The 25,159-nt window shown below is 41.1% G+C and overlaps 1 protein-coding gene, 1 long non-coding RNA gene and 6 other non-coding genes across 9 annotated transcripts; 1 reads left to right on the top strand and 7 right to left on the bottom strand.

Annotated features, from left to right (window-relative positions):
• Positions 1-69: 69 nt before the first annotated feature.
• On the bottom strand, positions 70-4,994 carry LOC114545757 (uncharacterized). Of its 2 annotated transcripts, none has more exons than XR_003690933.1 (8): positions 4,894-4,994; positions 3,466-3,541; positions 2,966-3,088; positions 2,189-2,255; positions 1,537-1,618; positions 1,246-1,314; positions 790-854; positions 70-578 (listed from the first exon to the last, which is right to left on the bottom strand). It is a non-coding gene; the product is annotated as an uncharacterized LOC114545757 (long non-coding RNA). The 2 variants fall into 2 exon arrangements; XR_003690932.1 differs by having other exon boundaries at positions 1,246-1,452.
• Positions 658-752, bottom strand: LOC114546249 (small nucleolar RNA SNORD14). The gene has a single exon (XR_003690995.1). It is a non-coding gene; the product is annotated as a small nucleolar RNA SNORD14 (small nucleolar RNA).
• Positions 930-1,024, bottom strand: LOC114546268 (small nucleolar RNA SNORD14). The gene has a single exon (XR_003691013.1). It is a non-coding gene; the product is annotated as a small nucleolar RNA SNORD14 (small nucleolar RNA).
• LOC114546250 (small nucleolar RNA SNORD14) lies at positions 1,392-1,486 on the bottom strand. Its single transcript, XR_003690996.1, has one exon. It is a non-coding gene; the product is annotated as a small nucleolar RNA SNORD14 (small nucleolar RNA).
• Positions 1,710-1,804, bottom strand: LOC114546269 (small nucleolar RNA SNORD14). Its single transcript, XR_003691014.1, has one exon. It is a non-coding gene; the product is annotated as a small nucleolar RNA SNORD14 (small nucleolar RNA).
• Positions 2,332-2,426, bottom strand: LOC114546248 (small nucleolar RNA SNORD14). Its single transcript, XR_003690994.1, has one exon. It is a non-coding gene; the product is annotated as a small nucleolar RNA SNORD14 (small nucleolar RNA).
• LOC114546251 (small nucleolar RNA SNORD14) lies at positions 3,312-3,406 on the bottom strand. Its single transcript, XR_003690997.1, has one exon. It is a non-coding gene; the product is annotated as a small nucleolar RNA SNORD14 (small nucleolar RNA).
• A 4,581-nt stretch (positions 4,995-9,575) lies between the features above and the next one.
• On the top strand, positions 9,576-23,662 carry LOC114546181 (tripartite motif-containing protein 2). Its single transcript, XM_028564869.1, has 14 exons — positions 9,576-9,858; positions 17,198-17,370; positions 17,610-17,758; positions 18,499-18,679; positions 19,269-19,528; positions 19,621-19,759; positions 19,854-20,018; positions 21,335-21,488; positions 21,681-21,784; positions 21,914-22,081; positions 22,313-22,481; positions 23,016-23,086; positions 23,269-23,409; positions 23,510-23,662. The coding sequence occupies exons 1-14, from the start codon at positions 9,576-9,578 to the stop codon at positions 23,660-23,662; spliced, it is 2,310 nt and encodes a 769-aa protein (XP_028420670.1).
• The last annotated feature ends 1,497 nt before the right edge of the window (positions 23,663-25,159 follow it).

The raw sequence follows: 25,159 nt of genomic DNA on the forward strand, positions 1-25,159 counted from the left end.
TGAGTCCAAACAGAAACTTTACCCTTCTGAACTAAGAGTTTCTGCTAAAAAAAAAAAAAAAAAAAAAAAAAGCAGCAACAGACTGAAATGTCCAGGTTCACTCCTCCACTATTTATTCATTTATTTCTGCATGTATTTATTTATCTAACAAGACTTAAAGTCATGTTTTGACATCCACAGTCCGAGTCCCCGCCAGACTCCCTTTAGGAAACCTGAGATTTAAACTTCAGCAGGCTGCGACAGTCCGCTCAGTCCTGGTTCTCCTGGACTTCCCTTCCCTCCAGAGGGCCCCGGGACTCCAGCAGCGTGGTGTCGGTTTTGGCTCCCAGGAAACCGGCAGCGAGCTCCAGATCCTGCAGCCGCAGACTGACTTTGCTGCCCCGCTGTAGCTTCTCTTCGTCAAACGCAAACGCAGTGGAACTTCCCACCAAAATCTACATACGGGTCATCCTGGACTACGTGGAAGATCCTCCCGATCACCACTCTGTCTTTGGCCGGTCCCATCTAGATCAGCGGGGACCGGCGCAGAACTCCTCCGTGTAGAGAAATCAATGCAGCGCAGCCACTGGTTGTTCAACCTGTGAGACATTTAAAAAAGAAAGAAACTTTAGCTGACAGATAAAACCAAACTGGGCCGATTGTCAAAAAGAACTGATTTCGCTCAGACATCCAAGGAAGGTTTGGGCCATCTTTGGTCCGTTAAGACCTCTGGTGGAAACTACGAATGGCAGGAAAAAGCATCATCACAGCGAACAGTTAATCCGTACATAATGTTTAAACGTTACATACCAGGTAATAATCACCGGCGCCTGGACGGAGAGGATGGAAAGCACAGCCAGCAGAGTCCTCCCAACCTGAAAGTCATATGTAATGACAAGTTAGCCATGAAGCTACAGACCGATTATCATTATTCACCACGTTTTAAAAATTCGCTCAGACATCCAAGGAAGGTTTGGGCCATCTTTGGTCCGTCAGGACCTCTGGTGGAAACTACGAATGGCAGGAAAAAGCATCATCACAGCGAATTGTAGGAACCAGATAAAGGTAGAGTTGAAATACCCGAGTCAGACGACTACAGCTTTCAATATAAACACAAACTGGGCCACTGGTAACATTAATTCAAGTCAAACCAAGTTGTGTTTAAGGGCACGTTATTTCTCTACTGTAATTTCTGCCTTTTATTGACTATTACTTCTTCATCTTGTGTATGACTCTGTAGTTCCCTTAAGCAGATGAGATACATACCTTCTGTACTTCAGTGGCTGGCCTTCAAAAAAGGACTCCAAGATCCAGACGTTCCCTTTCCCATCCAACCTGAAAAAGGGAGATTTGAGATGCATTTAGTTGCGACGAACATTAAAAAGACAGAAGTTGTCGCTGTTCTCCTTCAGTCGCTCAGACATCCAAGGAAGGTTTGGGCCATCTTTGGTCAGTTAAGACCTCTGGTGGAAACTACGAATGGCAGGAAAAAGCATCATCACAGCGACAAGACGTGAACATGATTATACAACTTAAAAAAAAATAAATAAAACATACCGGCGTCACAGCAAACGATCGCCCCCATCTCCGCGGAAGATTCTGTGGATTCAATGCGACAGCGCGACTGAAGACAGTCACCCTGAGAGTGAGAAGGAAATAATAATAAAAAAAAAAATGTTAGATCTGAGAGCAAATGTTGCCAACCAGACAAGTTACGAACTTTTTACTGTTCGCTCAGACATCCAAGGAAGGTTTGGGCCATCTTTGGTCCGTTAGGACCTCTGGTGGAAACTACGAATGGCAGGAAAAAGCATCATCACAGCGAACAGACCCGAGTTTGGGAGATCACACAGTAAAACTGGCTCAAATTAGTCAATCGTTTTGGCTAAAAATCTTTTGAAGACAGGGCTGCAAATTCCACAATATCTTAAATTTAATCAAAACCTCTAAACCTGGAAATTTGGGTATATCGGAACTTCGCAAAAGGTGTGTTAAACTGTAATACATTTTGTTTTAATCCTTTAAAGACCGAGCAAAAAGCCCCATTTTTTAATCTCCAGAACATTATGAGGATTTGCTGCGCTTTCTGCATTTCTTTACAATTTAAAATTGAATATTTAAGTGTATTTGACTGTTGTGGACAAAAGACAACACTTGTGACGGGCAAGTTTCCCTTTTGTGGACCAGACATAAGTTAACTCAAACATACCAGCATCACAGGCGTCGATCACCTTCATCTCATTTTGTAGATTTAATGCGACCGGAGGACCGTCACCCTGATAGGGAGATGGAAATAAAAGTTAGATCTGAGAGCAAATGGCGTCAACGAGACAAGTTACGAACTTTTACTGTTCGCTCAGACATCCAAGGAAGGTTTGGGCCATCTTTGGTCCGTTAGGACCTCTGGTGGAAACTACGAATGGCAGGAAAAAGCATCATCACAGCGAACAGACCCGAGTTTGGGAGATCACACACACACACACAAAAAATGGCTAAAAATCAATTGAGAAGACAGGGCTGCAAATTTCATTTCACAAATCTTAGTTTGAAAACAGAAAATAAAAAAAAGTCTCAGACCTTCACAAACGTGTTTATAAACTATAATATTGTGATAGATTTTCAGTCCTTTAAAAACCAAGCATGAGGCACCAAATTTAGTTTGTTCCAGATTATTAAAATGAAGATTTGCAGCTTTCAGTATTTCCTGAAAATTTAAGATAGAATAGTTGACTATATTGGACTGTTGTGGACAAGACAATAAACACTTGTGGTGGGCATGTTGCTAGTTTTTTAGACCTTCATTGACGAAACCATAAAACCAAAGACTTCTTCAAATTCCTTGATAAAATAACAGTGCAGCCTGGTTGTAATTCTTAGGAACATTAGGATTTTTGGCCTCGTAAGCCGACGGTTTGCTCAACTTTAATACACAAAAAAACCAACAACTGTTGCCTTAAAATGTAGATAAGGTAAATAAACTGCTCACCTGTCCCCAGGTTATGTGCATCTGCTGCTTTTCTGCCTCTTGAGGAATTAGTCCCATCGCTCATCGTGACACAGCGTCTGTACGGTGTCCCGCGAGTTCACTTCCCCGGTGGTCGGTGTAACCCTGGGGAGAACATTGCTGCTGTTAGAAAGCCAGAAAACTTCTCATTTAACAGAGCAAAGTAAATCCAGATAAACATGGAGGAGCATGTATATTCCAGCTATTTTCTTCTTTTTTTTTTTTTTTTTTTTTAAACAAAAAGTTAACATAATGTGTAGTTTTTGAAAGCTCAGATCAGTCTACAACAAGCGGATTGATTATGAACGTGCTGCTTTGATGCTAAAAAGCGCTCAGACATCCAAGGAAGGTTTGGGCCATCTTTGGTCCGTTAAGACCTCTGGTGGAAACTACGAATGGCAGGAAAAAGCATCATCACAGCGCAGGAGGACGCACGGTTCTTACAAACATTAAAGAAATCCCAACTTGGAAAATATTCTAACCTTGTGTGTATTGTAGGAGACAGTCCAGAGGGGAAGCATCCTCAGGAGAATAGCCGCTGGACAAACATTTAAAAACCTGAAAAAAAGGAGAAAACAAACTGATGTCACACGTCACCTCTGGAATAGAAACTAAAATAACTCCGAAAAGGTATCATTTATCTCAACAATGACTAAAATCAGCCGCACCGGATTATTTTGAATGAAGTACGCCAATGTCGTCATTTAAGTATCACGCTTGGGTCAAAATTTATTGAGTTTTCAAAGTTTTTATATCAGAAATATGGATTTCTTACAACCAAATTGACCCAAAACAACTTTGATGCATGCATGGTTTGGAACCCATAGAAAATATACATTCATGCATCCATGTTCTTCACAGGTAAAATTATTGATTACTTCCATTAAAATGTGGGTTGTTTTATTTAATGGCTTAAAAATAAAAAAATAAAAAATCTGATTCACTCAACATCCTCTGATCTTAACTATTCTATTAGTCAAAAATAATTCACAATTTCTGCTTCTTTTTCAAATTAAAAAAATAGGTATAATGTCATTTTATTATTAGGTAATTGACCATAAATTACCCAAAAAAAAAAAAAAATAGGGATACAAACATTTAATAAAAACCAGCACCAAAAGCATAAAAAAAAAATTAAAAAAGGTTAAAATGATATCCAGCCCTACAATTAATTTAGCTCTACATTAACGTTGTGTGCATTAGTAACTAAAGACGCCACATGAAATGGAGTAAAAAGTGAAATATTTCTCAGAAATGTGGCAGAATAAAAGTTTAAAGTAGCATAAAAATAGACACTCCTTTAGCTACTTCACATGTGCAGTTAATGATTAAATAAGGTTGAATGTTGAATCCCAGTTTAAATCGTGCAGAGCGGTGATGAGATTTTGGGCCGAGCATCTCCACGTGTTTATCCTGCCGGAAACTAACGTTGCAGGAACTTACCATTTTTTTTTTTATGACCAGTCTCTTTTAAATGCTACTTAAATATGACAGATAGGCCTAAATCCCCAAAACACAGGCTGAGCAACGCTCTACAGCAGCTACACTGCGATAACTACAACTACAAATACAGATATAAATACATTTTGGGCTAATTTTGTTAGCTTAATTGTAACATGAGGGGCTTATTTAATCGCCTCATGACAACTCTGGACGTCAGGCATCAGATTTAACTGCATATTAACTGCTGAAAACATTAAAATAAACTCGCAAACAGAGAAAATGAACAACGTGTTGAAACTTTTCAGCCACATCTCAGCAGCAGCGTTAGTGCTGGAACAATCTACGACCATCCGGTAAATAAAGACATCATCTATGACAAATGTCGCCATCTGTTACCTCTATATGTTGTGATTAATGCGTATCGTTGTCCATTTAAAGACTAGAGGTAATTTTAAAGTCATAGTTACCGTTAATTTCAGAGAAAGGATGGGGATGGGTACTGCTTCGAGCTCTCTCTCTCTCGGTTGGAATGGAAATGAGCTCCGTGGAGTTTCCGCTTGTTTTTATTCAGTCGTGGCGGCGCGTGAATGGCGTCACGGCGCCGTACCGCCTCCTAGCGGACCGGAGGGAGAAGTGGCAACTACTACCAGAATCACAATCAGAAGATTTATTATCATTGTACAAAAATGAACAACGACATTTTTAGCAGCAGTTCGCCCAGTAAACATAAATCTAAATCTAAAAAGACAATAAATAAATAAATAGTAAAACAATGCATTCATAAAATATAAAGAAATATACACACTAATAGTACTAGTTATTGCACATGGTCTGTGTGTGAAGGTGTGCATGTGTGTGTGTTCAGTGTGGTGATGGCTTGTGGAAAGAAGCTGTTCCTGAGTCTATTTGTCCTGGTCCTGATTGACAGGGGGAGGATGGGAGCAGTCTGTGATGATTGCCTTATCTCTGCTGAGGCAGCGGGATGAATGGATGTCCTTCAGGGAGGGGAGGGGGCAGCCGATGATCCTCCCATCAGTGACTCGGACCAAAGATGCTGGAAGAAAGAAAGAAAGATTGATAATATTCTATGTTATTATTTGTTTCATAGATAGATAGATAGATAGATAGATAATTAGATGGATAGAAGAATGTATAGATAGATAGATAGATAGATACATTTTATTAATCCCAAACTGGGTAATTACTCTGTTACAAGCAGAAAGTTGCCAAGGACATATACACATATTCACTCACACACACACACACATACAGAAAAAAAACAAGAAAATATAGTAGAAATTATAAAAAAGATGAAAAAAAAAAGATATAATCTACAAAAAGATAGCAAAGGTAAAAAATGCCACAACAAACTGGAAAAATAGTAGAGGGATGAAAAAGAATGTACATGTATATATGTATATACACACTAGTTTAGAATATATGACAAAAGTATGCAAGTAGCATAATAGTGCAACAGCCTTGTATTGTGTGAGGTAATGAGATCTCACACACAGCTGCGAATTGTTGTACAGTTTTATGGAATGCGTTGGTTTGTATGTTCAAATCGTTCATCGATACATAGACAATCAAAAAGAAAGACAAATCAAAAATTACATTTCAAGTCAAGTCAACTTCATCGTCAACTCTGCGATATGTTCATGTTCCAGACATACAGAGCAATCGAAAATAGGGTTTTCTCCGACCCACGGTGCAATAAGGATGGGTATATATTAGTCTCATGAGACCGTCCTGATCTGGCGAGCTCCAGTTTTCCACTCGCAGATCAGTCTGGCATCTTGAGATAGAGAAAATGTTGAGCCGTTTGCCAAACGACCGGGCCAATCAGCGTTGGTTTTGAGGCGGGTTAGGTGGTGATAGACAGATGGTTTATCCAATCAGCTAACCAGTATTTTCAGACAGCGGTAGCCCTAATTCTGTTAGCCGCTCGCTAATGCTTTTTTCTCTTGGATCCTTCTTTTGGAATATGGTCCGGGAACCTGAATTGGTGCCTTTTATTCCTAAATTCTCGTTACACAAACGGCAAATATCCTTTACCGACATGTTGCTTGCTTGCTGAGCTAACGAGCTATGCTTTGCCTGCAGCAGCAGGGGTAGCCTGGCTTGTGGTTGTATTTTCATACGCTTCGTTGATCTGATTGGTTGATTTGGCCCTTCTATCCCCAACATAGGTGGTGATAGACAGATGTTTTATCCAATCAGCTAACCAGGATTTTCGCCCCTTCCCAAAAGTTCTCCAACGGTAAGTTCCCAGATGGATATGCCAAGCAAATGCGAAGCGATCCATCTGGCGGAGTCAGGTTAGGTATATATAGGCCTATACAAATAAAGATAAAAAAAATTATAAGTAATACGTACAACTATAAAGATGAGTAAAATAAACAATACAGTAATACATTCTAAACAGTGCAAATGTAAGGGAAAACCTGGTCTAAATACTTGACGTTCCACTTCCGGGTCACTCCGGTGCTGCAGGAAATTCCGCCAGATGCATGTTTATTTGCCGATGTCCATTTCCTTCCGCGTTCGATGTGTTGGAATTTTATACTCCGGTGGATTTCTGAGGACTATGGTTTACTGCTCCTCAGATCTCTGCAGGGTAAATCCAGACAGCTAGCTAGACTATCTGTCCAATCTGAGTTTTCTGTTGCACGACTAAAACTACTTTTGAACGTACACACATTCCACCAAAACAAGTTCCTTCCCGAGGCTATTTTGCAGAGGCACCGTGGCTCCATCTGGAGCTTAGCGCCGCCCAAGACGATTGTGATTGGTTTATAGAAATGCCAATAAACCAGAGCACGTTTTTCCCCCATCCCAGAATGCTGTGTGGACTAGCCAGACCCTCCTCCGCAGCGCTGTGGAGGAAGGTCTGGCAATGCGAGACTACCCTGATCTTAAAGTTAGCATCAAAACCTCTTCACATTTGTTCGCTAACTTGCCCTACTTTTAAGTCGCTTTTCGTCGTATTTTATTTTGTGCTTATCAGCGCCCATGACGATTCAATTCTGATTCACGAGGTTCCGATTCAATTATATTTTTCCGATTCAATATCAGGAAATTTCAGTTCCAATACCTGTTTATCTTGGATATAAAAGAGAGAATAGAGAGATCTTATGCTATAAATTGAGACAAGCAAGAAGCAACCGTCAGATATTTCTTTTCACAATAATGCACCATGTTAATGTTTACATTGAAATTTGAGCCCCATAAATAGTTTAAAGTAGTTTTTTACTTCTGCATCCATCGCACTTGCGATAAACAGAGAGAGAGAGAGAGAGAGAGAGAGATAATCATGTAGATGATAGGCAAATGGACCAATCACCTCCCTCCTTTTCTCCCCCCTCTTGCTCCTCATTGGTTGATGCTGCAGCGAGGCCCGATGTCTCCCCTCCTCTCCTCCTCTCCTCTCTTCCGTCTGGTGCTGTTGCTGCTGCAAGCTGCTGGTGTTGCCGTGACGATGATATCCTACCCCCTCCCTCCCACACACACACACACACACACACACACACACACACGGTAGAGAGCAGAGGAGAGGGAGCAAACAAGACACTGTCATGACGCGATGGCTTCAGGCTGGAAAATAGACACTCCTGGCCTGCGTCTTAGGAAAACATGGTGAGTGCTGGACTTCCTTTTTTCCTTCCTTTAGGGTGTGAAGAGTGAGAGGACAGAAGGATGGATGGATGGGTGGATGGATGGAGAGATGGGTGGAGGAATGTTTGGGGATGACAGCAGCATCTGTAGCATGCTGTGCTTTCGTTAAAGAGGGAGGGATGAATGAGGGAGGGAGGGAGGGAAGGAAATGAGGATGGACGGATTGCATGATGAACGCAATCAGAGAATGATCCACCTCAGCACTAGAGCAAATACAAGTGTGTGTGTGTGTGTGTGTGCGTGCGTGTGTGTGTGTGTGTGTGTCTTTGCGAAATGAGGCTCTTTGCGAGATCAGGCCTGTATGTACAGCACGTTAGCATCCTGAGTGCTAACAGTAACAGTAGGTACGTCACTGGTCCACTCAGACTTTTACAGCTATGGATTACTGAACAGGAACATGTTTTAGGGTAGCCTGGCTACGCCCTACCACGTACTTCCGCTCACTTTTCATTTTCCTTCAGTACTACGTCTGGGTTTGCAGTATATTCGCGGGTTTTCTCCGGGCCAAATCTTTACCGGTCCAAACAGAGGGAGTGGCTGAGAACGATGACGTTAAGGTTGTGCGCTAGTTTGAGTTGTAGTTCTGTAATGGCGGCGGAGAAAGATGCGAGCGAAGCCATTCGGTCCGTTGTGCCAACGCTGCCGAATATCCAGAAGTTAAAGCCCGAGCAAGACCAATCTTTGCTGAGTTGTGTTGGTGGCCATGATGTTGTGGCCCTCCTCCCCACGGGGTTTGATAAAAGTTTGATTTTCCAGCTCGCTCTGTTAGTGGTGAAGGAGTTGGCCAAGGCAAACGCTAGTGATGCTAAGCTGACATCACGACCAATGGTTATGGCAATTCCAGAGTGGCTCTGGGCAGATCCAATAGTTTTAAACTGCTTGTCAATGGAGAGTGGCCAGACTCTCTCTACAAATGAAATGGTCGAGAGTCTGGTAGGACCAGGCTAGTTTTAGGGGCCCTCAGGACAGAAGTACTATATTACGATATATATGTTTGATAATAGTATTTCTTATTGAAAAGTCGATCATATGAGTGCGACGAGACAAGAAACCACCACAAAGACATCCTAAACGACTTTTACAGACAGATACAAAGAGACTAAATGACTATGAAGTGATGAAAAATGACAATGAAGAGATGCAAAATGACTACGAAGTGATGCAAAATGACAACGAAGTGATGCAAAATGACTACGAAGTGATGCAAAATGACAACTAAGTGATGCAAAATGACAACTAAGTGATGCAAAATGACTACGAAGTGATGCAAAATGACAACTAAGTGATGCAAAATGACAACTAAGTGATGCAAAATGACTACGAAGTGATGCAAAATGACAACTAAGCGATGCAAAATGACTAAGAAGGGATGCAAAATGACTACGAAGGGATGCAAAATGACAACTAAGTGATGCAAAATGACTACGAAGTGATGCAAAATGACAACTAAGTGATGCAAAATGACTAAGAAGGGATGCAAAATGACTACGAAGTGATGCAAAATGACTACGAGGTGATGCAAAATGACTACGATGTGATGCAAAATGACTACGAAGGGATGCAATATGACTACAAAGTGATGCAAAATGACTACAAAGTGATGCAAAATGACTATGAGGTGATGCAACATGACTACAAAGGGATGCAAAATGACTATGAGGTGATGCAAAATGACTACAAAGGGATGCAAAATGACTACAAAGTGATGCAAAATGACCGAGACATAAAACTACCACAGATACAAAAGGACCAAAAAGGTACAAATGAACGCAAAGACATAAAATGATCGCAAAAATATTTAAATTACCATGAAGATTCAAAACAACTACAGAGAGACACAAATTGACTACAAAACGACAAAAAAAAGATGACAGCAAAGAGAGCAAACATCCTCCGAACAACATCTCTGAGTCTGAGAGTAGGATATGTCAGGGGCCTATGACATGTTCCATGTCTATGCCCAGGAGACGATAATCTGTCCATGACTACATATGAACAGAGAGTTGCAGAAAAAACAAAAAGGTAAATAATGTTAGCAGGTAGATTCTCAACCAACCCAGTAATCTTGAAACTGATGTCATAATCTTACCTACATCAACTTTTACGTGTTTGTCTTTCTCTCCGCTATAGACAAACTGTTAACAAAGTCATTTTTGTTGTGGTCCTTTAAGATGAAGCAGTGTTTAACAGCAACGTATGGTATAACTATCTAAAAACAATACTCATATGTTGCATCCTCAAAGGAAAGATAAAGAAATGAATCAACTTGAAACCCGGCTACGACAGAGAGACAGAGGTGAGAGACGTTATTAAAGAAGAGAGAAACAGGAACAGAGGGAGAGTGACCACGCACTTTCCCGGGGGAATACTATATGCTGTATGAAGAGATAAGATTACCTGAGTCGATGTGTGTTAGTGACGTCAGACTGTAGATTTACCGACAAGCTCTTCAGAAACTGGTTCGTCTGTGTCTCAACTTGCAAATTAAGCTTAACTGAAATGTAATGTTTTTGAGTTTCTGGCATTTGTTAAAATATCGCGATGATATGGCGTAATGGCGTCAGTATGGTCTGCTGAACCAAAGATGACGGGAGTAGGTTTCCAATTAACTAGTCTTGCGTTGCCAGACCCTCCTCCACAGCGCTGTGGAGGAAGGTGTGGCTAGTCCACACAACTTCCCGGGATGGGAGAAAAACATGCTCTAGTGTATTGGCATGTCTTTTACCACGTGTCAAACTCAAGGACCGCGGGTCAAATCCTCGTATAAATTTAGGGTCACAATAAATTTTGGGCCAATTAGTTTTTGACGATTTTTCTGAAGTTTTTGTCACGTTTGCCAACGCTATTAAAGCTTTTCCCCACGTTTTTTGGCAATTTTTTCTACGATGGCTAAAGAACCTTTTTTAAAAACTTTTTAGGGCTTTATGCTGACCAAATTGTAAGTGAGAAGACTACAAAATCAACTAAATGTGTAGTTTGTAATATACAGTAGCAGTCAGTAAGTTTGGTACTTACCTAATCTCAAGTGATCAAATGTGAAATAATATATGCATGTGTAATTCAATCAACTAGTCAGCTGAGGTTGATGAAAATGGCATAGACCCAATCATGTTTGTTCACAATAACTTCGCGGTAGAAAACTCCTGCGTCCCGTACATAAAGTTTAACGGCGCTGAGAAAACGGAGGAACAACTGGATATACTCTGATCTCCTTCATCTAAAATGCATGTTTGATGCAGTCAACACTTTGACTAACGTTAGCTTGGAGAGCTAATTTACCTGTTTGGCCACAGACTAAAGAAAATGACACCACTCAAACTAGCAGTCAGTCCGACCGGCGGTGTGATGTTGCTGTTCCTAACGCTAGATTTGGTTTATCAAAGATGCTAGCAAACAACTATCGCTAGATTTTGTGAATCAAAGACGCTAGCAAACCACTAACGCTAGATTAAGTTTATCAGAGACGCTAGCAAAGCAACACAGGACAGAAAATAAGCACAGCTTTGACCACAGATAGACCTCCTGGTTAACTACCGGTATACATCTTTAAACAATGCAGTTACGGCTGAAAACGACATATCAGCCAGTTGTTGGGATTTTTTATGTTAGCACAACATCACAGGATCTGGTCTATTAGTTTTGCAGGTAGTATTGGACAAATTAAACATTTTGACTGTATGATTGCACTGGTCAAAGTCATTAAAATTCATCCTCTGGGGACCATGAATGTCTGTACAGAAGTGTCATGGCAATCCATCCAATAGTTGCTGAGATATTTCAGGCCTAAAGTGTTGGACTGACCAAACAATTTCAGTCTTTTTGGTTTATATGCTACGGACAGCGCTGTTCGTTGTACTCAAATAATAGTCACATCATCTCAGCCATTAGATTAGTTGTTTTTGCTATTTTCTATAAACAGGTTTATACAGAGGTGCCACAAAATACAACTGAGGGGGCTATATGTAATATAATTTTCGTCGTTGTGTGGAGTAATTATTGTGTTTAACAATGTAGCGAGCTACAGTAGATGTGTGAATGCATCAATAGTCTGTGTTGTGCTGTTTCTTTACTACATGGACAGTGTGCATTGCCAACTAGCTTAGTAAGGAACTTGGAAATAGCATAATCTTGGCAATGTTGCATGAATCAGATCACACAAAAAGTGACCGTCCATGTGTGTGTGTGTGTGTGTGTGTGTGTGTGTGTGTGTGTGTGTGTGTGTGTACCTGTTTTACTATATTCGTGGGATCCAAAAACCGGAGAATACAGTATACTTGTGGGGTCTGCACAGCCTTGTGGGGACCAAAATGCTGGACCCCACAAGGTTAAAGGGCTGTTTGAGGGTTAAGACTTGGTTTTAGGATTAGAGTTAGTAGTAGGTTATGGTTAAGGTTAGGGTTAAGGTTAGGCATTTAGTTGTGATGGTTAAGGTTAGGGTAAGGGGCTGGGGAATGCATTATGTCAATGATGGGTCCCCACAAAGATAGAAAAACAAACATGTGTGTGTGTGTGTGTGTGTGTGTGTGTGTGTGCGCGCGTGCTTGTATAACTACAACAGCGCAATCTTCATGCTTAAGCGAAAAATGGCCAGGGTAGGCTGTGTTTGGTTAGTGATATTTTTTTGGGGGGAGGTACAGAAGGCCCAATTCTGATTGGCACAGTTTGCTACCGATAGATAGGCTTTCAAGGAGATATAAGCTGGAAATGGAGGCCATCTGTGATCAAAAAGTTGTCGGTTTGAGTCTCAGGCCCTGAAAGAAACAGGGAACGAGCAACTTTTAAAACCCCTGTTGAGTTGCCCTTCAGCAAGGCGTTGGCCTCTGTGTGCCCCAGCAAAGCCCGAGGCGGGGAATCAGAGCTACAGAGAATTTTTCCTCAATACATTAATGCTGACAATACAACAAACATGAAATATGTGCAGGGGGAGTGTATAAATCCTGCTGAGAGCCAGCAGAGGTTTATATCATCGCGATCTGTAGCGAACACTAAACTGGGCCATTCATTGTGGTAGAGCAGTAAACACACACGCGCACACACACACACACACACACACACACACACACACGCGCGCACACACACACGGCGCAAAAATCATCGTGTCATGGTTTGGAGGACTTGCTGGTTTCTACGGTTGAAGGCTTTTAACGTGAAGCACCAACAATAACTCAATCCAGCTCGGATCATGATCAATGAAAACCTCATGAAACCTCTCATAAACATCTTAACGATTATGACTTTAACGTCGTCAACTCCAATTGGTCCCAAAGTACAAGAACACACACAGACACATATGCGCTGATGTTTGTGTGTGTTGTACCTGCATACACACACACACTCATAACACACACAACTGTCTGCAAATGTCATCTGTAAATCCACAAAAGAAAGAAAGGATTCACTTGTCCCTCGTTCTGTAAGTGACAGTTACAAACAGCCTCCACAGTGTCACAAGGTCTCCACACACACACACACACACACACACACACACACACACACACACACACACACACACACACACACACACACACACACACATACACAGAGCCTCACTGTCACCCCATAATCCTTTGTAGCAGCATTATACTGCAGAGAATCATTGTAGGGCAGTGTGGCGGTGCAGGCGGGCAGCAGTATATATGTGTAAAATGTATTTGTCTGTCTGGAAAAAAAAGATAACATGTAGAGCTCAAATACACAAAATATCAGAAAAAAAGAAGAACAAATATCTGTGTGTGTGTATGTCTGTGTGTGTGTGATGAGAGTATGTGTCTGTGTGTGTGAGGCTAATTCCACGTTAGGAAGGTTGTGTTTTCCACAACAAAAATAACTGAGGGAGGAGGTGTTAAAACAGGATTATGTACTAGATCACAGGGAAGTCATATTCATAAACCCCCAATACCCCTCTTTATGAATTATTCATGAGAATAGAGAGACAGTAAACAACAAACAGCACAAAGGGAAATGGAGAAGAGGGAAAGCAGAACAACTGAGTCAAAAAAAAATTAAGTCAAAATATGAATAAATAAATAAAATTTTGATTTAAAAAAAATAAATTATGTATAAAATCAGTAAATTCATGACTACAACTTTTAGGAACATCATTTGTATTTTTCCAACAATAAAATATCTTTCTTTCATTTTTTTTTTTTTTTCGGTTTTTGCATTTCTTATCAATGTTTAAAAAAAAGTTAATTCATTGAAAAAGAAAATGAGTAAGAAAAGACTAAAACATTTACAAAAATTCAAATTGCATGCACAACGTCCACTTTATTAGGTACACCAGTGACATCTAATGCATCTAAAGTCAAAATATGAATAAATAAATACAATTTTGATTTAAAAAAATAAATTATATATAAAATCAGTAAATTCATGACTACAACTTTTAGGAACATCATTTGTATTTTTCCAACAATAAAATATCTTTCTTTCATTTTTTTGTTTTCGGTTTTTGCATTTCTTATCAATATTTAAAAAAAAGTTATTTCTTTGAAAAAGAAAAGACTAAGACATTTACAAAAATTCTAATTGCATGCACAACGTCCACTTTATTAAGTACACCAGTGACATCTAATGCAATCCAACACATACAAGCTCTACAGCGTTAAACTTTGCAAACTACAACTTCAATAATAAACATAAAGTTACATAAATACCGCTCTGACAGTTTAAATTATTATATTTCATTACTACGTTTTAGCTCTGAATACTTAAATTAAAACCTCTTTGGGTCAAGGCAGGTTGACATTTGTTTCAGTAGCTTTTCTTTCACTCCCCTTACTTATCAAATGACACCCAATTATTGAAACTGTCAATAAAACAACAGTTTAATTTGGTTTTGATTTAATAAAGTGCCTTTGAATTATTTCCCCCGTCCACAGAGGCACTTCTGCAGCATATGCATTTATCAGGTTGGCTGTTACTTTTTCTTCTTGTGAACGTGTCAAGAATACACACGCCTCTGGATCCACGTGGTCCAGATGTGAGTTTAAATTCAACTCCAGGCAGGTGTTTTTACATCTGGAACTGGGACCGAACTCTGTCGAGCAAACAGACGGTTACATTTAGTTTTTTTGGGATTATTGGATTAAAGGGCCCATTACTGCGCTTCACTTTTTGTCGTGTCTCTCCCTCCCCCCCTTCCCCGTGCAGTCTGTAACCATGGAAACCCCAGCCTCACTCCAGTGTCTCTCTCTCGCTCTCTCTCTTTCTCTCCTCCCATCACTTTGAAGTCATTTCCGTGACCTACATTACTGCTCCTCGAAGCTCTTTTTTTTAGTATCTTACTCTTCATTCACATCCCTCTGTTGGTCCTAATCCCCCCCACCACATCTGTGGATCGTAGCATCTGTTCCCCAGACCTGCTGCAGTCCTGTTCCTCTCTACGGAGTGTACCATCTGGGAGTACATTAGGCGTGTGCAGTGATCGGATGCGCCACCTGGAAGGAACATATGGGCATTCCTATCGTGCAGGGGTGTCCAACATACGGCCTATGGGCCAGAACCATCCCACCAAAAGGGTCCAATCGGGCCCACTGAATGACTTTGAAAAATGTGAAAATTGCAGAGAAGTAAGAAATTCCAATTCCAAATTTATCACATTAATCTCAGAGAATATCCAAGTTATTTTTCCCTAAATTTACAACTTTAATGTTAATTTTTTTTTCGGGCTGTTACTCCTCTCTCCTGGGTCTGTAACTAATTCCCCCTACAATGGCCTTTAGAACGCTAGTTTAACATCGAGCTGACAAGAAACTCTGTGGCAGATAAAGTTTCTGATCTTTCTGGAGAAGGTTTACCAGTCCGGCCCACTTGAGATCAAGGTAGGGGTATGCGGCCCATGAAATAAAACGAGTTTGACACCCCTGCTATAGTAGGAGATAGAGAGTGCTATGAGAAGACGTTACTCAATCAAAAATAATGTCAGTGGGTTTAATCCAGGGGTTAACTGTATAAGTGAAGCCAAAACATCTGGATCACCCCCTGGTGGCTGGCTGCAGCACTGGTCATTTTTCTGATCAGTTTGGTTTTTATTAGTTATTTAATGCAAAAAAAAAAAAAAACGGGGTGAAAAATGTCATAATTGACAGCTGTGATTGACTCGCGATTGGCCGGTCAGTGTATGGGCGGGACTTCAATATGACAGCTTCGATGCACAGACTCTGGCTCCAGAAATTACAAGTTGGCAGCGCTCATGTCTGGGATATTTTGGCTTCACTTTTGTACAACGGGAGGAAGAGGAGACGAGTTGTCCATCTGTTAGTCACAGTCTATGGTTTCATCGTATCTGCTCAATATCGCTGTTGTGTTCATTGTGTACATACCCACATTGTTAATGGGTATACACTGACTGTCATAGTGAAACTACGTTTGAAAATGAACCTCTTCTGCCTGTGTACATTTCATTTCAATTTGTAACATTAGTGAACAAACAAATTCTGCAGCTACTTCACCTTTTCTTGTTTCATTGTCTATATAATTATGATTGCAGAGCCAAAACTGATCACACATAACATGGTAGGAAAGCACTCAGCCGAAAAGTTAAGTGAGTGTTCACCCGTGTTTATCTGCTTTTCTATCTAATCCTCATCCCACTCTTTTCTCCCCAGGCTGTCCACCACCGTTTGAACCCTTTGTGATTAAAGCAACACCAACTTCTGTTGCTTTTCCCCCAAAATCAAACCTAAAGAGTATTGGACGGATAGATGGAAAATGTGTGGAGTTTTGAATGCCTGGACCCCTGTGTACCCAACAGGAATGTAATGGAATAATCAATGACTACAGGCTCAAATAAAGGGCATGTCTGAACTTTCAGCTCCGCCTCTTTGCAGCAGAGAGATAAAGCTCCGACCAAAGTGAATGATTGTACACTAAAAATACAGAAAACAAGACCTGGATTTGATTTCCCAGCACTCTCTTCTTGGTGCTGTGTGGCAATGTCCAGCAGGAAGTCATGCCTCTCCTAAGATCCAACATGTGCCAAGAGTTATCGTAAGGAGTACATTTGAATGTTCGGCCCCCGTCCTCACACAGGCACAATGGAATAAAGTGTGAGACAAGGAGTTTACAAAAACAAACGTGTATCTGAACCACCAGCCCCTTCCCCCTGGCTGCAGTGTGGAAAAAGGGGCGTGTTCGGAGGTTCACCCCCACCAGGCTGTCGCTCGCAGATGGAAGCCCACCAACACTCCCCAGATAGCAGCAGTGAGGAGTGCACCGTCCTGGAGGCTCCGCCCGGCAAAAACGCCTGCCCCCAACATGCAGGGAAGGTAGGAATGCAAACGAGATTCTAATTCAAAGTGATTTACAGGATAAAAACAAATTACAGTTTAACAACAGTAAAATATACAGAGACACATTAATGGTAAAAACAAGAGTGAAATCATAAAATCAGCAGTCTAGTGAATTTAACTGTATCTGTGCTGCGTTTTATCCAAAACTCCCTGTAACTGTGTCCTCTATCCTCCTCTTCTTGTCTCTGACACCATGCTCCCCTTCTCACCTGCAGGTGGCAGAGCTGTACTGTTCGGCCTGCGAGTGTGCGCTGTGTGAGGACTGTGTGCCGGGCCACCAGGAGCACCCTAAGGTGCCCCTCAGCCAGGCCCTAGAGCAGCATCGCAGCAGCCTGCAGGAGAAGCTGGGGGCCGTCCAGAACAGGTGGAGGTCTCACTGCGTGTGGTTAACACACACTGTAACGACTGTATTCTTGTAATCAGGATTATTTAGTCTCAGTCACAGTAGTATTGGAAATGGTAAAGAGAGCCTTTTGCCTTTTAGATATATATGACATTTAGAATAACTGTAATGTGACTGGGATGTCCGCAGTTAAATATTTCGATAAGTAGGGCATCATTAGGACACAGAATTCCTTTTAAAATACAATATTATTGCTTTTGATACATGGGAAAGTGTATAACTCAGAAATTTTCCTGTGAAGATTACACTCATCCAGTACTTAAAGTATCAAAAGTGAAAGCACTCTTCATGCAGAACAATTGCCCGTTAGTGTCATATTATTAGATGTTATATTATTTCATTCTTATTTCAGTTAGAGTAATATCTGATCAGCATTTTAATATCTTAGCAGGTGAAGATTAAGCTCATTTTATCAACTTTATGTTGTTTGTTTTGTCTGCAACAATCATTTTAGATACTCATTAGACATTTTGTATGTAAAATCTCGATTTGCAAAGTAAGTAGCTTTGCAAAGTAAAATACAGTACTTAAGGGAACACAGGGAACCCACAGTCCACAAATATCTAATGGGACACTGTTTAAGGAGTGAAGGGGAGAAGCTGACATCTGGTGGACAGTCAGGGAAATGCAGGACTATTGATCAACAAGGAGACAAATGCAAAAATGACAATGCCCCTTTCCCCCTGTATTTGTGTCTCCAGACTCCCTCAGATATCAGATTCCCTGTCCTTCATTAAGGAGATCCTCCAACAGCTGACCAATCAGAGAGCTTCTATCGAAGAGGACATCCAGTCGAGCTTTGAGGATCTACACAAGCAGCTGGATGTCCGGAAGAGTGTTCTGCTGATGGAGCTGGAGGTCACATATGGACTCAAACAGAAGGTGCACACACATGCTTTTGTGTTTTAAGATTCTGGTCTTCTGCCAGAGTTTAAGAATACAAACTAATCGATTGATTGTTCATTTTGTGACCTTTTAATCTGTGCTCACTCCCAACCCTTCATGCTTGGTCAGTGGCTCTCAGCGTCAGATGAAGACGCACAAGGCACCCTTTAGCATCTGTATGGGATGCACCGGGCAGAGCAACAGCTCTACCGTGGCACTGTAAGATGGCGTAGTATGAAGAGCAACAGTAGGTAGTAGTATTATTAAAGACTGAAACTCTGAGTAAGAGTAAAAGTTGGAGGGTTCATATCCTGTGTCACTTAAACGTACATCTTTAAACCCCATCCACATCCTTGGCCTAACCCTAACTATGTGGTTTTACCCTGTACGTTGAAAAATGATGCCAAAGGAATAGCCAAAGCGTCAAAAAGAAACGCCAAGAGGTCCTGAGTCCTGATCAAGCATCAGTATTTGATGAGTTGGGAGTGAAAATACTAGTACAGCCTATGATGTCAGTGGGCTACTTCATGAAATAAAAAAAACATCTGACAACACATCAAAAACATCATGTGTCTTCTGTGTCCAGGTCCTTCAGGCCCAGGTGGACAGCCTCGCGCGGGGAGAGGGTGACCTCATGGCCTCCTGTACCGAGACGGAGGAGGCTCTGGCTGGGGAGGCGTGCGTGGCGAGCCTGCAGTTGGAGCAGGAGCTGCAGGAGAGACTGGGGGAGCTGGTCGGCCTTGGCCTACCATGTCAGCCGGAGGAGAATGACCAGCTTGATCTGTTGATGGAGACAGATGGTCTGAGGAAGTCCATACACAACCTGGGGACCATCGTCACTACCAGGTAAGACAATGTTCAGAACGATCACCTCTGCTATAAAAGCATGTTTACATTTAACACCACTTGATTTTCCCCATCTTCCTCCTCTTCCTCAGTGCGGTGGCGAGCCAGAGCGAAGCCATGGGTGCAGGCCTGGAGCAGTGCATTGTGGGACTTCCTGCCTCAGTTACCATAGTGACAAGAGACAAGTCAGGGGGAGCCTGCAAGAGTGGCAATGCAATCCTATCAGCTGAGGTCTTTTTCACAACCACACACACAAAACAATACAGCGCAATTCTGTGGCTACACCCACAAAAAATAACAAAATCTTACCCATCTGTTAATCCAGGTATTCACCCCAGATGGCAGCATAGTGGACGGGGAAATATTGGACCACAAAAATGGGACTTATGAGTTTGTGTACACAGTGCCGAAGGAGGGCGACTTCTCATTGGCTCTCCGTCTGTATGACCAACACATCAAAGGAAGCCCCTTCAAACTGACTGTCAACAGGATCTTAGAGACAGAGGTAGAGGTAGGTGGAGGATGTGTAACAGTTTTAAAGCCAAATGTGAAGCCGTAATTAAAAAAAAATAATAAATGAATGGAGAAACATTGACTGAAATCCTGTAGAATAGGCCAAAAGTTTGGACACACCTTCTCATTCAATGCGTTTCTTTATTTTCATGACTATTTACATTGTAGATTCTCACTGAAGGCATCAAAACTATGAATGAACACATATGGAATTATGTACTTAACAAAAAAGTTTGAAATAACTGAAAACATGTCTTATATTTTAGATTCTTCAAAGTAGCCACCCCTTTTTTTTATTAATTGTTTTTTTTAATAATTTTTTGATAACTCTGCAAACCCTTGGTGTTCTCTCAATGAGCTTCATGAGGTAGTCACCTGAAATGGTTTTCACTTCACAGGTGTGCTTTGTCAGGGTTAATTAGTGAATTTTTCCCCTTATTAATAAAAAAAAAGGGTGGCTACTTTGAAGAATCTAAAATATAAGACATGTTTTCAGTTATTTCAAACTTTTTTGTTAAGTACATAATTCCATATGTGTTCATTCATAGTTTTGATGCCTTCAGTGAGAATCTACAATGTAAATAGTCATGAAAATAAAAGGAAACGCATTTGAATGAGAAGGTGTGTCCAAACTTTTGGCCTGTACTGTATGCTTGAAACAAACTACTGTAGTTCATACAAATTGTTGTTCAACTACGTCTGAAGGAAAAAGTATTTACAGTATAACCGTTCAGAACAACCACCTTGAAAGACGGATTGAAAAGCCAAGGCAAGAGGTGATAATCATGCGATAACACTTTTGGATGATCTTTTGTTGAAGGCATTCATGGTGTTGCACTCATTTCTGGAACCAGCTATGTAAAATACTTTGATCTGATGCAAACAAGAGAACTAAATCGAACTTCAAGTGTGCGGTTTCATCTCTGCACAATCCCTTCTTGCTTCAACCCAAAACTACCCAAAGCATCGCAGTGAAATAGTTCCATCACCCAGTCAATCTTTTCCCTTACTTGCTAGCTTACCATGTGTCACAGAAAAGCTTACTTACTTCACTATGCATACTACTGCACTGAATGTCAATGTCACATCCATGTGCATTGTTTCGAAGATCAGCATTCAGGAAAAACAAAGCATGCAACATAATTCCAGCAATTAATCACAAACCTGGAAAAAGTTTTCAAATTAACATGCACGTTGCCTACAATTGATGCTTGTAAACAATAAATTCTGCCTCCATCGTTGTCTCTCCAGGTGTCTCCCTCCACCACCACAGCAACCAACTCAGCAGCCTACGCCACCCCGTCCACAGGCTCCTCTGAGGGGGCAAAGAGACGAGGGAAGTCCCCCGGCCAGAAGAAAAAGGGCTCCAAGAGGGCAAGCAGTGCTTTGGGCACCCCGCGGCGCAAAACCCAGAACCCCATCGAGGACGACCTCATCTTCAGGATCGGTGTGACACTACGTTATGGCTATTGAAGCTTAAATTACTGTTAAAGCTACAACATCCTTCCTTTTCATGAGGTCGAAAGGAAATTTTAAAGCTTGGATTTGGGCTTACTGGCTTTACTTTGCTGGCTGCCTTCTTTTAATAAAAATGGCCTACCTAAGCAGTGATTTGATTTGAATTTGCTGCTCTTTTTAGGAACGAAGGGGAGGAATAAAGGAGAGTTCACCAACCTTCAAGGAGTGGCTGCTTCCTCCAGTGGCAGGATACTGATTGCTGACAGCAACAATCAGTGTGTCCAGGTAAAGCATGTTTTGTCTTCAAATGTTTGTTTCAGGGTTTGGACTTGGTTTTAGGATTAGATCGATGTAGGTTTAGGTTTTATATGCATTGTGTCTTTGATGGTCCTCACAAGTGTCTCGCCACTCCAGATTTTCTCCAACGAGGGGGAATTCAAGAGTCGTTTTGGGGTGCGGGGTCGTTCGCCAGGGCAAATGCAGCGTCCCACTGGCGTGGCCGTGCACCCCAGCGGTGACATCATTATCGCCGACTATGACAACAAGTGGGTCAGCATCTTCTCCAGCGAGGGCAAGTTCAAGGTAGGTGCACCGATGGGGCTTTGAGTTTATAGGGATGAAGGGTTACTTTAAATTTGATTTGAGTCTTCATTTATTTAATTGAGCATCAGTATAGAAATATAAATCATATTTTATCTTTCAAGGACTTTTCACGCTGGTAGATTTGCTGATGTATGAAAACAAACTGTTCAAACTCACGTCCTGTGTTTTGTTGAATGGTTCTTCCTTCTCTTTGTATTTGGGGTCCATCAGGGGAAACTTGGCTCTGGTAGACTTATGGGGCCAAAGGGCGTGTCCGTGGACCAGAACGGTCATGTGATCGTGGTTGACAACAAAGCGTGCACTGTCTTCATCTTCCAGCCGACCGGCAAGCTCATCACCAAGTTTGGTAGTCGAGGCACCGGTGACAAGCAATTTGCAGGTACTTTTAAAGAGATAGATTGTCCAGAAATGAATATAAAAGCCACAAGATAAAAGGCAGACAATCATGCCAGTCTTTAATGTATTATAGACTAAAGTATGATCTTCCAATTAATTCAAATCATACGCCAAGTAATTTGATATATACTATATAAAATGATGGATGATACTCAACTATGTAACTATTCAGTAAACAAAGCAAAATGTGCATCTGCAGTTAAAGTTTAAGGTACCTAAAGAAGTTGTGTCAGCTGAAGTGTAAGCACTAAAAGCAGTTAAATGTCAGTTAAAATGTAAGCACTTGAAGTAGTTGAGACACATGTAAAGTACAAAGACTGAAAGTAGTTAAAGTGTCAAATGAAGTATGAGCTCTGTCAAATGAATTGTGAACTCTGAAAGCAGAAATGTTTTGTTGAAGTGTGATCACTGACAGCAATTAAAATGTCAGTTGAAGTGAATAGTAAGCACTGAAAGCAACTGAAGTGCTAGTTGATGCGTTAAAAGCACAACCTGTTTTTGTGCTCCTGTTGTGAAGGTCCACACTTTGCAGCAGTAAACAAGAACAATGAGATCATCGTGACTGACTTCCATAACCACTCTGTCAAGGTAAAGCCTTACTCACTGGACATTACCCTGATGAACATTACCTTTTATTTTTCCTTGAACTGTTTAGAATGAAATTAGACCTTTGCTCTAGTGTTATCCAGGTGAACAGGTAGATATCTATGGACATTTTAACATGACACATTAATACTCCCTATATATTTTTCTTTATTTGTCCTAATCAGGTTTTCACCCCAGAGGGAGAGCTGGTGTTGAAATTTGGCTCTAATGGTGAGGGAAATGGCCAGTTCAACGCTCCCACTGGTGTAGCCGTGGACATTAATGGGAACATCATCGTAGCTGACTGGGGCAACAGTAGAATACAGGTACAACATAACAATCCCCTTCTTGGGAGTATTAGGAGTTTTTGCAGTAATCAAACTACATTTTCTTTCTCTGTAATATTGTAATATAAAATATTTTCAGGTGTTTGATGGCAGCGGCTCCTTCCTCTCCTACATCAACACCTCAGCTGACCCTCTATACGGACCCCAAGGTCTTTCTTTGACCTCAGACGGACATGTGGTAGTGGCTGACTCCGGGAACCACTGCTTCAAAGTCTACCGTTACCTACAATGATGGAGGCTTGGACGGAGGAAGGAAAAGACGGATGGAGGGAGCAGTTGTTGGAATGAAGAGATATGGTACACAATGTCAAATTCTAGGAATAATTGCATGAACCTCTACCGCTGCCTATAACGAAAGAAGGGATGAATAGAAAAGAGGAGGAAGCAAAGAAGGATCAGCCATCAGTACAACATTAGACCACAACGAAACAATGTTTTAGTTTTGAAATGACATGATTTGGATTAAGAATCGTTGTAGTTATCGTCAAAAAAGAAAACAGTGGATAACAGAGATTGGTGGGACAAAGATTGGTCTTTAAACTACAGCACACACACAAGTCTAAAGAAGAGGAATAAGGATAGTATGGAACAATGGTGGATTCAAGAGTTTGCTGCCAAACTGCAAATTTGAGAAATACAAAAAATGGGACCCTTGAGTGATGCAAGGCTGGACTTAAACCAGTTATGCAACGATTGCTTCATGATGTCAAACTCTACAAGTCCTTCTTTCTCCCAGTTTGGCATTAATAGAAAAAGGGAGGAGTGGATGGAAAAAAGGCTTTAAAAAATAAAGGAAGAACAAAGAAAGGGTGCAAAAAGATGACAATAACTTCTTTGGAGACCACTGCTTCCTAAACCCAGCATTGAGTGAATGGGATTGAAAAAGTATCAAAAGCATGAGTGAATTCATAAAAGCTGGTGTTTTGGAGAGAATGGATTGGAAGATTAACAATGTTCTAATGTTCTGCCTTTGTAATATTGTATGTAACAGACAAAATAATGTCCAGTGAGCTAAAAGAAGTCTACGTCTTAGTTTCACATAATTTCTTACTCTAGGCCATTACCACATATTTCCCCTACGACTCTTGTACCATAGATTAAATTTGTGCTCCAACATCATCTCTAATTGATTGGACAAACGCGTCACGTGGGTCTGGCTTCTCCCGAATTTCAAAGCCGACCATAATGGCAGCTTATTCAGAATACAATCTCGTATTTTACGAAAAAGGTTCACAGAAACATGTTTCTGAAACATTTTAAGCAAGAAATAGGCCGAAATAGGCAGTTGCTGAATCTGTCTTCATTTCAGATCGACAAAGGTCAGTTTAAAAAATTTTCGTCAAATATTGAGTCCCAAATGAATGCTGACGGCTCCTCCGACTGACGACGGCACGGAAAACACCAAACAGACTCGGGTCACTGACCTCACCAGACTGTCTGACGGCCGATAATCGGGTTGGTGTGTCAGCGCCTCTAGAGCTTCTCAGGATGGCCTTGAGCAAAGCAATTTTCATTACAGTGGTCCAGCAGTAGAGGACTGTATTATACTGGGAAACTCCCAACAGTAAACGTGTGCATCTGTAAATATGCAACAAGAAATTGAATAAAAAGGGCATCCTCACCGAGCCAAATTTACATTGACTATATTGTTGAATGAAGAATCACTCTGCGATGGTCATACCAAAAATATTACAATAAGACATGGGCCACTTTTAGCCTTTTGACCATT

Source organism: Perca flavescens, chromosome 19 (genome assembly GCF_004354835.1).
Source record: "Perca flavescens isolate YP-PL-M2 chromosome 19, PFLA_1.0, whole genome shotgun sequence".
Lineage (NCBI taxonomy): Eukaryota > Metazoa > Chordata > Actinopteri > Perciformes > Percidae > Perca > Perca flavescens.

Coding starts and splice junctions, on each gene's coding strand:
- LOC114546181 (XM_028564869.1), top strand. CDS start 9,576: ATGCAAAATGACTACGAAGTGATGCAAAATGACTACGAGGTGATGCAA. Junction 17,371..17,609: donor GCCCCCAACATGCAGGGAAG/GTAGGAATGCAA, acceptor TCTCACCTGCAG/GTGGCAGAGCTGTACTGTTC. Junction 23,410..23,509: donor GGGGCAACAGTAGAATACAG/GTACAACATAAC, acceptor AAATATTTTCAG/GTGTTTGATGGCAGCGGCTC.